This window comes from Rhinopithecus bieti, unplaced genomic scaffold (genome assembly GCF_001698545.2).
Source record: "Rhinopithecus bieti isolate Rb0 unplaced genomic scaffold, ASM169854v2 scaffold_947, whole genome shotgun sequence".
Classification (NCBI taxonomy): Eukaryota; Metazoa; Chordata; class Mammalia; order Primates; family Cercopithecidae; genus Rhinopithecus; species Rhinopithecus bieti.
This window is the reverse complement of record NW_016803664.1, coordinates 1,397,090-1,411,720: the sequence shown is the minus strand read 5'-3', so window position 1 is coordinate 1,411,720 and position 14,631 is coordinate 1,397,090. Positions and strand designations below refer to the sequence as shown.

General features: G+C 39.1%; 1 protein-coding gene across 2 annotated transcripts in view; it reads left to right on the top strand.

Annotated features, from left to right (window-relative positions):
- Positions 1 to 14,631, top strand: part of MINDY2 (MINDY lysine 48 deubiquitinase 2) — an 80,715-nt gene that overhangs the window by 52,175 nt on the left and 13,909 nt on the right. For both annotated transcript variants that reach the window (XM_017896373.1, XM_017896366.1), the window contains exon 6: positions 3,790 to 3,932. In XM_017896373.1, the coding sequence (XP_017751862.1) occupies positions 3,790 to 3,932 (143 nt within the window). The remainder of the gene's footprint in view (positions 1 to 3,789; positions 3,933 to 14,631) is intronic.

The window sequence follows — 14,631 nt, the reverse complement described above, 5'->3', positions numbered from 1 at the left end:
AAAAAAAAAAAAAAAAAAAAAAAAATGATATGAGCTTTTATCTTTTCAAGTAAAACGTGGGCATTTGTCATTAAAATAAATTGTTTTGCCCATCCTTTTGAGAAAAAAATACATTAATATAATGTATTTGATCTTTGAAACTTAAATATAGATTAAATTCTTTAAAATTAGATTGTTTAAAGCTGTCACAGTGACAAGTTAAGTTCTGACTAAGCTTAAATTTGAACACAAATCTCAGACAGGACCACATCTAGGCAACATTTTTAAATAAATCAAATTTCCTTCCTTCCTATTTCTACATTCTATTCCTTTTTACCTAATGATAGTACCTGTCTTTCTAACTTCACCATCTCTAAAGCATTCATTGCTTTCATGTTCTCTAATAACTGTCCAGTAATAGAGGAAAACAGTTTAATGAACTAATTTATTATTGAATTTCTTTTTTCTTTTCTTTTTTTTTTTTTTGAGACAGTCTCTGTCGCCCAGACTGGAGTGCAGTGGTACAGTCTCGGCTCACTGCAAGCTCTACCTCCCAGGTTCATGCCATTCTCCTGCCTCAGCCTCCCGAGTAGCTGGGACTACAGGCCCCTGCCACCACGCTCGGCTAATTTTTTTGTATTTTTAGTAGAGAAGGGGTTTCACTGTGTTAGCCAGGATGGTCTCGATTTCCTGACTTCATGATCTGCCCGTCTCAGCCTCCCGAAGTGCGGGGATTACAGGCGTGAGCCACCACACCCAGCCTTGAATTTCTGAATATAAGAAATATTTTCAAATATAGTAATCTTCTCAGGAAAATAGGGCTTACATTTATTCTCATGAATAATACTCTATTATCATTATATGAATTTTTTTACCTTTAGTATCATCAATAATAATATCTAACAATAAAATTGAGATTTCATGTGAATGTTGTAAATAAACCATGGATTATTTGAATCAGTAACACCTCTTTGAGCGTTATAATGATGCTCTGATAAGTTTACAGATAGAGAAACCGCTGTGTAACACTTAGAGTTGTTTTCCAAAATTTGTTAAATAGTTGTAAAAAGTTAAAACTAGATTAGCCTTTTCCACTGAAACCATTGTTTAAGAGATGACAGGAGAATTACGAAACATTGTTTTTTCTAGTTCTTAATAAGTTATGCTTTATGGTTTTGGGAGAGATATAATTCAGGTGGCATTTATAATACTCATCTGCAATAAATTTTAAAACTTAATACCCATAATAATTCTCCTAGGTTACAGTCTTCACTTTGCCATAACTAGTTTTATGTCCTTGGGCAAATCACTTACTCTTTCTGAGCCTATGTCCTATTCTGTAAAAAGAAGTAGCAGAGAAAGACCTTTCTAATGTTGAATTTTTGAATTTCACACTAACATGAAAGTAATGTGCTATATATCTACTGAATTTCTGTATCTTTTTGAGAGGGATCTGTAGAGAAGATACTGTGTGAGTAAGGTATGGAAGGGGCATTTAAAAACATCTTTCTGAAGGGAACATTTAGTAATACAGATATTATAGACAGCAGTGGTACTTTTCAGCACAGGCATAATGCCTACTTTTTAAATGCTACATAATAGTAAATGCTATTTACTAGTGTATATCATAAATGCTATTCATTAGTATATGGTAACTTAGTACTTGGCAAAGTAACAACAGTAATCAGGTGGAGAAACCTCTTATATCTAAATATATAAACCCAAAAGTTGTAAGTATTCAATGAATTTCTTTTGACTATAGACCCCTTTATAATTTTTGTACTTCTTCTGTCATAACAAAGTCCTTGCAATAGTGTGATAAGTATAGTGTGGTAACTTTTTACAACTACTTTGTAGCTTGAAGTACTATGGTTTGACACTAAGGGATGTCTAGGGAGTGGAATAAACCTATGTTATCTGCTTCTGGCCCTACCAGAATTTAAAATTTAAAGTTGTATTTTAAATTTATTGTTGAAGTGTTAGTTTCATACCACAGATTTATCTTTAGTCCTTATATCTATATCTCTCAGATAACTTATGAAACTTTTTAGGGCATTCCCTTCCCTCCTCTCCCATTGCTTCTGAGACATCTCTCCTTACTCCAAAAGGAAGGAGGGAAAGAAGAAGAGAAATACAAGTTTAAAAAATATGTATACAGTTGATTCTCATTATTTATGGTAGCTATGTTCTATAAAGTTGCTGTGAACACTGAATTAGTGAATGCTGAACCACTGTCCCTAGGATAATATGAGTTAGTTTCCAAGGAGCCTTTGGTAACAACATTTTCATCAAGTGATCAATACATAAACTTGTTTTATGTGTGTTTCTGTTAAACACCCCTTATTTAATATATATTGTTGATTCACTAGCGTTAAACTCACAGCCAACAGCACTACAGATAGAATATGCCTAATCTGAAAATCCAAAATCCAAAATGCTCCAAAATCTAAACACCAACATGACGCTCAGAGGAAATGCTCATTGGAGCAGTTGAGATTTCTCATTTTTAGATTAGGGATGCTCAGCTGATAAGTATAATGCAAATGTTGCAAAATCCAGAAGAATCTAAACCCAAAACACTTTTAGTCTCATGCATTTCAGATAAGTGATACTCAGTCTCTCAACCTGTATAACTCATGCCTGAACGAAACTTATATAGCACATGTATTTTTTCTGTAAGGCACATCACAGCCTTTGTCTACTGAATACTAGCCAGCACTTTGGCATTATGCTTGGATGCTGTTTGAAACAGCAAAATCACCAACAGAAGGCATAAAAATGTGAAAAACTTGGCACTAAATAGACCATGAAAGGGACACTTGTTTACAGTTGTGAGAGAGCTGAAGCAGGAAGGCAGAATGTTGCCTTGTTTGACCTCAGTTGGGAATGTGCACATTGGGCCACTCAGAATTTTCACCGGTCTTCACATGTCCACAAACAAGCATAAAAATGCTGCAAGTGTTGATTTGGGGGTTCTAAATAAATTGTAGCCGGCAGATGAACTTGCAGATATGAACTTGCAATGAGGATCAATTGTGTGTATGAAGATCAGCTGTGTGCGTGTATGTGTGTATATATATATGTTTTAAACTATACCCCAGATCACTTCTGCATATTTTATTGTATTTCAAAAACAAAAGCCATAAGATCTATTTCCAAACTTGATACAGCTACATGAGTAGCATATGTTGGAGGAGATTAGAATACAAATGGCATAAAAAACCATTACAAATGGCATCATTTATCCCATGGCTTTCTCTTCAGCCTTATGCCTACTTGTAGTTTTAAAGCAAGAATTGAGAAGTTTACAATTGAGAATTGAGAAGTTTAAGAATTATCTAGGATTTTTGTAAAATCTTAAGCTACTCAATTTATTAAGACTACTTTTAATGTGAAAACACCTTGCTACTGGGAAGGTAGCTGCTGACTGACATTTTCTTTCCTACCCATTTTAAAATTGCCTGACACCTGTCTTTTATTTGCTTTGATGAGTTGTAGTTTTATAGTGTCTGCTTTTTTACTGCAACCTGTATGAAATCTTTTATAATAGTAAGTGAGGTATAAGTAAATGCATTTGTTTATAAAGAAGAATTTCACGTAACTATTTCTTTAGGTTAGGAATGTCTGTATACACATATTTCATAGCGAAATTAAAATCACAGCTGTCCAATTTGGAGTCATCATAAAGTAGTAGGGAAAGTATTATAATGATTGGCCTTTTTCCATACTTGGAACACACTTTAAATAGAAAAAGAATAACTTTAATTTTGAAATTATTCTTCTATCTAATATTATGCATTGGTTCTATAGGCTTTGTAGCTGAGCAGTTTCTAAATAACACAGCCACTCAACTGACATACCATGGATTATGTGAACTAACTTCAACGGTTCAGGAAGGAGAACTTTGTGTGTTCTTTCGGAATAATCATTTTAGCACCATGACCAAATACAAGGTATGATATAGAAATAGCTATTTAATTGTGATTCTAAATCAAAAGAGCTTGATTTAGAGATGTCTTTTGATCTGCTTATAAATAAAAGATTTTAGCATAATATTTCATAACCATCAAATTATGAAGGTAATTATTAAATACAGTACTTCGTAAGGATAGGATGGATTAACAATTGAAGTGTTATCTCAAATCACTTTTTGTTTTTTAATTCTCCACTTCTTTTTCACAGATATTTGCAATAAGAAGTATTTTATTATTTTCTTTCTAAGAATAAAAAAAAAAGATAAACCCTAGAGATAGAACTAGGATGACTTCTTTTTTTTTTTGAGATGGAATTTTGCTCTTGTCGCCTAGGCTGGAGTGTGATGGCGCGACCTCGGCTCACCGCAACCTCTGCCTCCCAGATTCAAGCAATTCTCCTACCTCAGCTTCCCCAGTAGCTGGGATCACAGGCATATGCACCACCACACCCCGCTAATTTTTGTGTATTTTTAGTAGAGACAGGGTTTCTCCATGTTGGTCAGGCTAGTCTCGAACTCCCGACCTCAGGTGACCCGCCCACCTCGGCCTCCCAAAGTGCTGGGATTACAGGCGTGAGCCACCGTGCCCAGGCTTTTTTTTTTTTTCTTTTTTTTTTCTTGTTTGAGATGGAGTTTCACTCTTGTTGCCCAGGCTGGAGTACAATGGCGTGATTTTGGCTCACTGCAACCTCCACCTTGGGTTCAAGCAATTCTCCTGCCTCAGCCTCCTAAGAAGCTGGGATTACAGGTATGTGCCACCATGCCTGGCTAATTTTGTGTTTTCAGTAGAGACGGGGTTTCTCCATATTGGTCAGGCTGATCTCGAACTCCCGACCTCAGGTGATAACTTGCCTCGGCCTCCCAAAGTGCTGGGATTACAGGCGTGAGCCACCACGCCCAGCCAGAACTAGGATGACATCTAATGATGGAAGTTTATATTTCAGTGCTCAAGGAATTTAGAATAAACTTATTTATTTAGATGATTTGCCTTTATGATGGCTTGCTATTATTAAAGTTTAATGAATTTGGTGTGACCAAACATTAAATTCTTTAATAATGTGTAGCTTTAAATTCTTCCTATAGTGCCATTTATGGCTCTGTCATTTACTGGTTTACTCTTTTTATCTCTTATAGCCATTCTTTTTGTTGTTAGAGCTGTCACTTAGTTCAGAAGTTTGTCACCTTATACCTATTGAAGGTATAGATTTCTTCAGTAGTACAGTAGAATACTGTACTGATGCCGTCAATAATATACTGAAAATGTTCAGTAGCACTTCATGCATGGGGATCAAAATACAAGATATGTTCTATTCACCAATACTTTACTTCAGCCAAAATGGTGTCTATTCACTGATAACCCTCCATCCCATACATACATTATACCTTTTAATTTCTGCACTTTCCTGCCATATCTCACTCCTTAAGCCCTGTTTAGAAAGCTCTTCTCATTCCTTTTTGCCTGTCCAAATTTTACCCATCCTTTAAGAAACATTTCAAATACTAACTCTTTAGTAAAGCTACTTCTACTCTCCTCAAACCACTGGTTCTCAACCCAAATTATATGCTAAAACTGTATGGGAAGCTTTTTTAAAAATGCCAGTCCTCAGAACCTACCACCAACTCCATTAAATGAGAATCTCTGGAGGTGGGATCTGCGCATCATTAATTTTGAGTGCTTTTCAGGTGATTTTAATGTGCATCTAAGGCAGAGTACAATTGTCTAACCATCATCTAGCTGATATTGGCTACATCATCTTTTTTTAGCCCTTATTGGTTAATACCTAGTTACCAGTTTTCTTTCCATGTAAATGTGTCATTTTTTTTCTAAACGAAAGTAGCTTATTAAAGTCGTAAATTACATCTTCATATTTTCTTCAACACTTTAGTCAGTGAATTACACAGAGTAGTATAAAATAATGATTTGTTTGCCTGTGTAAGAATACCTGTAAAGCCCTCGCTCTCCCTATCTTGGTTATAGCAACAGCTCATTTGTATAACTTCAACATTTTAGCTAGATGTATGTCAGATATGGGCCCAGAGTCATCCATACTCCTCAGAAATCTAAGGCCAAAAGACATAAGGATCAGATTTATTGCTACATGGTAAATACTGCTAAATCATTTTATTTCTTACTTAACCTGACCTTTCAAGTCTAGGATTTATTCATTTATTTAACAAATATTTATTGAGCATGTATCATATCTGGGTGCTCACTAGTAGGAATACAGCCATGAGCAAGGCAGCTATGGTGTCTGCCTATTAAGGACCTCCTAGTTTGACAAGGGGCAGATATTAAATAATTACACAAATAATTGTTAATTTATTTCTACTGAGATACATTTTGTTAAGGATACATGTCACAGGCTATGAGTGTTTTTATCAGGATTTATAACTTAGTTGCTTTTATCAGGACTTATAACTTAGGGAGTGTCAGGAAAGATATATTTGAGAAGGTCACATTTAAAATGATGCCTGAGGCTGGGCGCGGTGGCTCATGCCTGTAATTCCAGCAGTTTAGGAGACTGAGGCGGGTGGATCACCTGAGGTCAGGAGTTCGAGACCAGCCTAGCCAACATGGTGAAACCCCGTCTCTACTAAAAATACAAAAATTAGGTGAGCATGGTAGTGGGCGCCTGTAATCCCAGCTACCTGGGAGGCTGAGGCAGGAGAAATGCTTGAACCTGAGAGGCGGAGGTTGCGGTGAACTGAGAACATGCTGTTGCACTCCAGCCTAGGCGACAAGAGCAAAACTCTGTCTCAATAAATTAATTCATTAAATAAAAATAAAATGATACCTAAAAAGTGAATCTTCTAGTTTAATCAGTTGGCCAAAAAAGAGTAACTAAGCAGATAGAGCATGTATGCGGAGGCCCTGAGGAAGGAAAGAGCTTGACTCCTGAGGAATTAAAAGAAAGTCAGTGTGCCTGAAGCATAGCAAATAAAAAGAATGAAGAAAGGTGAAATAGATAGCCAGGGACTAGATCTTGTAAAGTGTTGGGTTTTTTTAAATTTTTATTTATTTATTTATTTATTTATTTTTGAGATGGGGTCTTGCTCTGTCACCCAGGCTGGAGTGCAGTGGCGCAATCTCAGCTCACTGCAAGCTCTACCTCCTGGGTTCATGCCATTCTCCTGCCTCAGCCTCCCAAGTAGCTGGGACTACAGGCGCCCACTACCACACCCCAGCTAATTTTTTTGTATTTTTGGTAGAGGTTTCACTGTCAGCCAGGATGGTCTTGATCTCCTGACCTTGTGATCCTCCCGCCTTGTTCTCCCAAAGTGCTGGGATTACAGGCGTGAGCCACCGTGCCTGGCCTATTGCATCTCAAACTTAACTATAATTCTTTTTTATTTTTTTTGAGACAGGGTAGGGTCTCACTCCATCACCCAGGATGGAGCGCAGTGGCTACTATAATTCTTAATATCTAAAATCTAGTCCATATTCAAATTTGCCACTTGTCCCCAAAATAGTTTTATGGATGATTTGTTGGAACCAGGATCTAATCAAAGACCATGCATTGCATTTGATAGAGTAACTCCATTTTAATATGATCCAAATCTTGTTTTCTCCCGGGATCCTATGGGCATTTGGGCGATTATTTATGCTCCATTACACTTCTCGGTTCTATTTCCTGTATTCCTATTGTACCAGCTTTCCAATCCTCAGTCTTTAGATAAGACACTGCTTTACTTCTGACAGAGTACCCAGTGAGTGCTGTTTTTTGTGTTTTTTTGTTTGTTTGTTTTTTATCTGAAACAGGGTCTTGCTCTGTCGCCCAGGCTTGAGTGCGCTGGTGCAATCTCAGATCACTGCAACCTCTGCCTCCTGGGTTCAAGCGATCCTCATGGCTTAGCCTCCGAAGCAGCTGGGACTACAGGTGCACGCCATCACACCTGGCAAATTAAAATTTTTTTCTTAGAGACAGGATAATCCCTATGTTGTCCAAACTGGTGTGGAGCTCCTGGGCTCAAGCAGTCTGCCCACCTCAGCCTCCCAGAGTGTTGGGATTACAGGTGTGAGCCACTGCACCCAGACATGAGTGCATTCTTTATAAGGGTCAAAATTATGTCTTCTTCATTGACCCAGTGACAGATTACCTGATTTACAAGAATCTATAACACTTTGGCTGTTGGTATAGAATAGAACCCCTAAAGGAATACTTTAAAATTACTAAATAAGTGCCAAATAAAATTTAGGGAAGGGGTTCTTCCCGCATGGTGTCCATTTGCTTATTAAGGGAATAAGGCAGAGAGAGGATTTTGCCTTTGTTCTATTAAGGCTGTTCAGCATTAAGACTATTACTCTGTCCTACTAATTCCTGAGTTGTTTGTAGCTCTTTATAAACTTGAGCCCCAGAGAATGTGTAATTTAGTAAGGACACAAATAATAATTTTTTTAAATAGAGGCTGGGCAAGGTGGCTCATGCATGTAATCCTAGCACTTTGGGAGGCCAAGGCTGGACAGTCGCTTGAGACCCAGAGTTCAAAGCCAGCCTGGACAACATAGGAAGACCCCATCTCTACAAATAATTTTGAAAAGTAAGCCAGTGTGGTGGTATGTGCCTATAGACCCAGTTACTCGGTGGCTGAGGTGGGAGGATCACTTGAGTCCTGAGCCCAGGAGGGTGAGACTGCAGTGAGCCATGATGGCACCACAAAAAAACAAAAAAGGAAACCTTTTTTAGACAAACTATGACTACTTTTAAAGCTACATCCTCCATATCTTCCTACTGCCTTGTAGCATTTTACTTTTGAGGAACTCTGAGTTTTTAGGGACATCTTATGCTTTTATATTTAATGACCAGCCAGGCTCACACATGTGTTCGCAGTACTTTGAGAGGCTGAGGTGGGAAGATTGCTTGAGCCCAGTAGTTAGAGACTAGCATGGACAATGAAGTGAGACCTTGCCTCTACAAAAAACTTTTTAAAAGTTAAAAAAAAAAAAAAAAAAAAACCGGCATGGTGGTGTGTGCCCATAATCCCAGCTCTTTGGGAGGCTGAGATGGGAGGATTGTTTGAGTCCAAGAGATTGAAGCTACAGTGAACTGTGATTGTGCCACTGCACTCCAGCCTGGATGACAGAGCAAGACCTTGTTTCAAAAAAAAAAGGAAAAATTATATTTAATGGTCACTGTGTTTTCCATCTTTCTACTCCTGTGAACTCTTTCTCTTTGGAACATCTGTAATATAAATACATTTCATCCCACAGAATTCAAGATGTACTTTCAGGCCAGGCATGGTGGTTCATGCCTGTAATCCCAGCACTTTAGGAAGCCAAGGCAGGTGGATCACTTGAGGTCAGGACTTTGAGACCAGCCTGGCTAACGTGGTTAAACCCCATCTCTTCAAAAAATACAAAAATTAGCTGGGTGTGATGGTGCATGTCTGTAATGCCAGCTACTTAGGAGGCTGAGACAGGAGAATTGCTTGAATCCAGGAGGCAGAGGTTGCAGTGAGCTGAGATCATGCCACTACACTCCAGCCTGGGTGACAGAGCGAGACTCCATCTCAAAATAAACAAAAAAGATATACTTGCAACAAACAAATTTAACATCTAGATAGAATGCTTTACCTCAGTGGTGTTTACACCTAGGGGCTTATAATAATAAATTGCCAGTCTATAATAAACTGGCAGTCAGACATAAATATCTATACTTCTATTATTTTGTTAGTGGGGCTACTTTTTAGGGATTTTTTTTTAAACCACTCTGTTGCCCGGACTGGAGTGCAGTAGCGCAATCTCAGCTCACTGCAACCTCCACCTCTTAGGTTCAAGCGATTCTCCTGCCTCAGCCTCCCAAGTAGTTGTGATTACAGGCAGGTACCACCACTCCCGGCTTATTTTTTTTTTAGTAGAGATGGGTTGCACCATGTTGTCCAGACTTGTCTCAAATCTCTGACTTCCAAGTGATCCGCCCACCTTGACCTCCCAAAGTGCTGGGATTACAGGCGTGAGCCACTGAGCCCGGCCTAATTTTTATTATGACTTTTCAGAGAGGATCTTTATGCTTCCAGGTATTCATGATTATATTATATCATTATCAAGACCTAGGCCAACAGGGGAAAGTCCATGATGGCAGGACAAAAATGATTACCCATGAAGGGTCACCTCCAGTTTCTTTACTGGTTGTACCAATTTCCATAGGAATTTACTAAACCCTATTTATGAAAAGGTTTTTTAAATATTTATTTATTTAATTAATTTTTTTTAGTGTGTGTTAAAATCTTTTGTCATCCAAAGTCTTTTGGAATTCTAGAGATGTTTGAGCTGTGGGCTTTTCTTTGACAAGAGGGTAAGGGAGGTATACATGCTTTCTAGTTATGAATGGTATTGTTTAGTATTACATCTCTGTTGTAACTCCCATCTCAAGGTATTGGATAGAAGCAGAGCAAATTCTCTGTTAAGTTAGACTCTTTTTTTGTGGGTGGTTTTTTTTATTTTTTAGATGGAGTCTCACTCTGTTGTCCAGGCTGGAGTGCAGTGGCACAATCTTGGCTCACTGCAACCTCCACCTCCCCAGTTCAAGTGATTCTCCTGCCTCAGCCCCCCGAGTAGCTGGGATCACAGGCGCCTGCCACCACATCCAGCTAATTTTTGTATTTTTAGTAGGGACGGGGTTTCACCATGTTGGCCAGGCTGGTCTCAAACTCTTGACCTCACGCAATCCACCCACCTCAGCCTCCCAAAGTGCTGGGATTACAGGTGTGAGCCACCACACCCTGCCTAGGGTTAGGCTTTTTGGTGACCCTCTATACACCAAAGTGGTGTTTAGAGGACCACCAGGTGGTGTTTTAATACACCAAACCATTGAAAAGTATATAAATGTTTCTAAAACCTATACCTGGACAAAGTATTCCCTGTTTATTAACTTCATGATTTCATCTTCATCTGTTTGTTTATTTTTACCACAGTTGATTTTATCTTTTTTGTTTGTTTGTTTTTTATTTTTGAGACAGAGTCTCACTCTGTCACCCAGGCTGGAGTGCAGTGGAGCAATCTTGGCTCACTGCAACCTCCGCCTCCCAGGTTCAAACAATTCTCATGCCTCAGCCTCCCAAGTAGCTGGGATTATGGGCGTGTGCCACCATGCTCAGCTAATTTTTTGTATTTTTAGTAGAGACAGGGTTTTGCCATGTTGCCCAGCCTAGTCTCGAACTCCTGACCTCAGGCAGTCTGCCCACCTTGGCCTCCCAAAGTGCTAGGATTACAGGCGTGAGCCACCGCGTTTAGCCTTGATTTTATCTTTACAGACTGTTTTAAGCCTTCTGCCATCATGAGGTCACATGGATGTGTTAATCAAACTGACCCGTTTTTTGTGAATAATATCTACCAATCAATTTCACACTTCCGAACGAATATGGTACAATGATTTTTATTGCACAGGACATTTTCTCCGACCACAGATATTAATTGACTTCCTATTGTTGGAAAGTCCTCTTATCATTCCTAGTTTTGTGGTTTACTGTTGCTAAATTCTGGAAAAATACCTTTGTGTTTCTTTCATTATTAGCAAAGTGAAATCCATCTCTGTTAGTTATTAGTTGTAATAATATCCTCCATGAACTCTTCATTAAACTTTTTATTCCTCATCTATCCATTGGCAACAAATAGGAATAGCCCTAATTTCTGCTGTTATTTGTATCACTTCTTTCCTTGTACATCCACCTGGTCTTCTACAATTAAACTGGGTGGATCATCCTTGGAAAATACACGTTGACCTCACTATTGTATTTATTTTTTATTTTTTATTTTTTTATTTTTTGTGAGATGGAGTCTCGCTCTGTCGCCCAGGCTGGAGTGCAATGGCACAATCTCAGCTCACTGCAAGCTCCGCCTCCCAGGTTCACAGCATTCTCCTGCCTTAGCCTCCCGGGTAGCTAGGACTACAGGCGCCCGCCACCACGCCCGGCTAATTTTTTTTTTTGTATTTTTAGTAGAGATGGGATTTCACCGTGTTAGCCAGGATGGTCTCGATCTTCTGACCTCGTGATCTGCCCGCCTTGGCCTCCCAAAGTGCTGGGATTACAGGCATAAGCCACCGCACCTGGCCTATTTTTTTTATTTTTATTTTGTGTGTGTGAGACACTTTCATTCTGTTACCCAGGCTAGAGTGCAATGGCATGATCTTGGCTCACTGCAACCTCCGCCTCCCAGGTTCAAGAGATTCTCATGCCTCAGACTCCCGAGTAGCTGGGATTATAGGCACGTACCACCATGTCCGGCTAATTTGGGGGCCAGATACAGTGGCTTACGGCTGTAATCCCAACACTTTGGGAGGCTCATGATTCTATAAAGATCTATGCCTTTTTTTTTTTTTTTTTTGAGACAGAATGTCACTCTTGTTGCCCTGCCTGGAGTGCAATGGTGTGATCTCGGCTCACTGCAACCTCTGCCTCCCGGGTTCAAGCAATTTTTCTGCCTCAGCTTCCCAAGTAGCTGGGATTACAGGTGCACGCCACCACGCCTCGCTAATTTTGTACTTTTAATAGAGACACGGTTTCACCATGTTCATCAGGCTGGTCTCGAACTCCTGACCTCAGGTGATCCACCTGCCTCGGCCTCCCAGAGCGCTGGGATTACAGGCGTGAGCCACCACGCCCAGCCTGAAGATCTGTGCTTTTTTTTTTTCTTTTTTTGAGACAAATTCTCGGTCTGTAGCCCAGGCTAGAGTGCAGTGGCATGATCTCAGCTCACTGCAACCTCTGCCTCCTGGGTTCAAGCGGTTCTCCTGCCTCAGCCTCCCAAGTAGCTGGAATTATAGGTGCACGCCACTGCACCCAGTTAATTTTTTGTATTTTTTAGTAGAGATGGGGTTTCACCATGTTGGCCAGGCTGATCTTGAACTCCCAACCTCAGGTGATCCACCCACCTCGGCCTCACAAAGTGCTAGGATTACAGGCGTGAGCCACCGCGCCCGGCTGATCTGTGGTTTTCAACAGCATAACTGGATTGATTTCTACGAGCAGAGTGAGGAGACCATAAGAGGGCAAATGCTTTCAGGACTATTCCTGTGGGTCTAGATAGTGAGATGACTATTTATCCATGCAGGAAATTTGAAAGTATAAGGATAGGTTGTAAATAAACCATTTCTGTTCTAGAAGCAGACCCGTTTAAGTTAGTTTAGCTTTTCGTATTATACATATGATCATGACTGTTGGATTCCTATCCTTACCTAATTCTGTATCCTAGATCTAGTTGTTCCATTTCATTTTCATGGCCCGCCTTCACCACCCTCTGATAACTTCTGCTTGCTCTTCACTAAGATTACATGGCCCCTGTCTAGATTACATAGCTTCTAGATGTTTGATTCATATAATGATATCTGCATAGCTCTTTTCCTATTATGACTCCTTGATTGTCCTTTTACCATATCAACCTTCATATTCATGTCATAACTGTTTCCCCTGTCTCTTGGTTTTCAATTACTGACATCTCTCTGAAGCATATTCAGTCCCAAGGTTTTTGAGTTTGGTTGTTGTGTTGTTATTTTTTTACCATGAACTCAGCCAGATGGTATGAGGTTGGTTTTGTTTGCTTTTTTACTTTATGTTTAGGGATTAGAAGTGAAAAGTAGTTTAGAAAGAGGTACAATTCTGAATAAATACTAAAACCATGTTAAAGAAATAAATTTGTTTATTCTATTTCCTCTTTGACTAATGCTATAGTAGAAATTTTTTTCCACAGAATGCTACATTTAAGTAACAATTTATTAAATTTAGTTATTTTAAAGCTGGTTGATATATCAAAATTGTCACTTTTTAAATTGAAAGGTGGGGGGGAATTTGGAAACTGGAATAAGGAAAGTGATGATTCCATACTACAAGCAGAGAGATTCATCTTTTTCTCTTAAATAGGAGACAGAAGCAGATAGACACAGAAATTGAGATCGATTTAGATGATATTCATGAATATATCTTCTGTTAATGAAGTAATTAGGGGCCTTGTACTTTATTAAGCATTTTATATTGATTTCATTTAACCTTCACAACTCCTTTGTGAGGAGCAGATATTATTATTACCACTTAATAGCTGAGGGAAGACGTAAAGACCCTAAGTAACTTGCCCAAGACCACTTAGCTTATAAGCATTTCCAATCTGACTTTCAAGTCCACTCTCAACTTGACTTTCAAGTCAACAGCTATGCTTCACTGCCTCTCTGGGTGGATAATAAGTGCTTTGTGGATAAGGCTACATTTGTTAAGTAGGAGTAGTAAGTTCATTTTTGAGTACTTAAAATACTTTAGAAAAACTCTCTTAGAAATGTATACATTTTCAAATTATAAAGTACCTTAGAAACTTCAAAATTTCTAAGAAGAAAAAACTAAAGTCTAGAGATGTTAAGTAATTTTTTAAAGGTTTTTTGGTGTTTGTTTGTTTGTTTGTTTTGAGACAGTCTCGCTCTGTCGCTCAGGCTGGAGTACAGTGGCACAATCTTGGCTCACTGGATCCTCCATCTCTTGGGTTCAAGCGATTCTCCTGCCGCAGCCTCCTAAGTAGCTGAGACTACAGGCACATACCACTATACCTGGCTTTTTGTATTTTTAGTAGAGACGGGGTTTCACCATATTCGCCAGGGAGGTCTCAAACTCCTGACCTCAAGTGATATGCCCACTTCAGCCTCCCAAAGTGCTAGGATTACAGGCATGAGCCACCACACGCGACCTAGAGATGTTAAGTA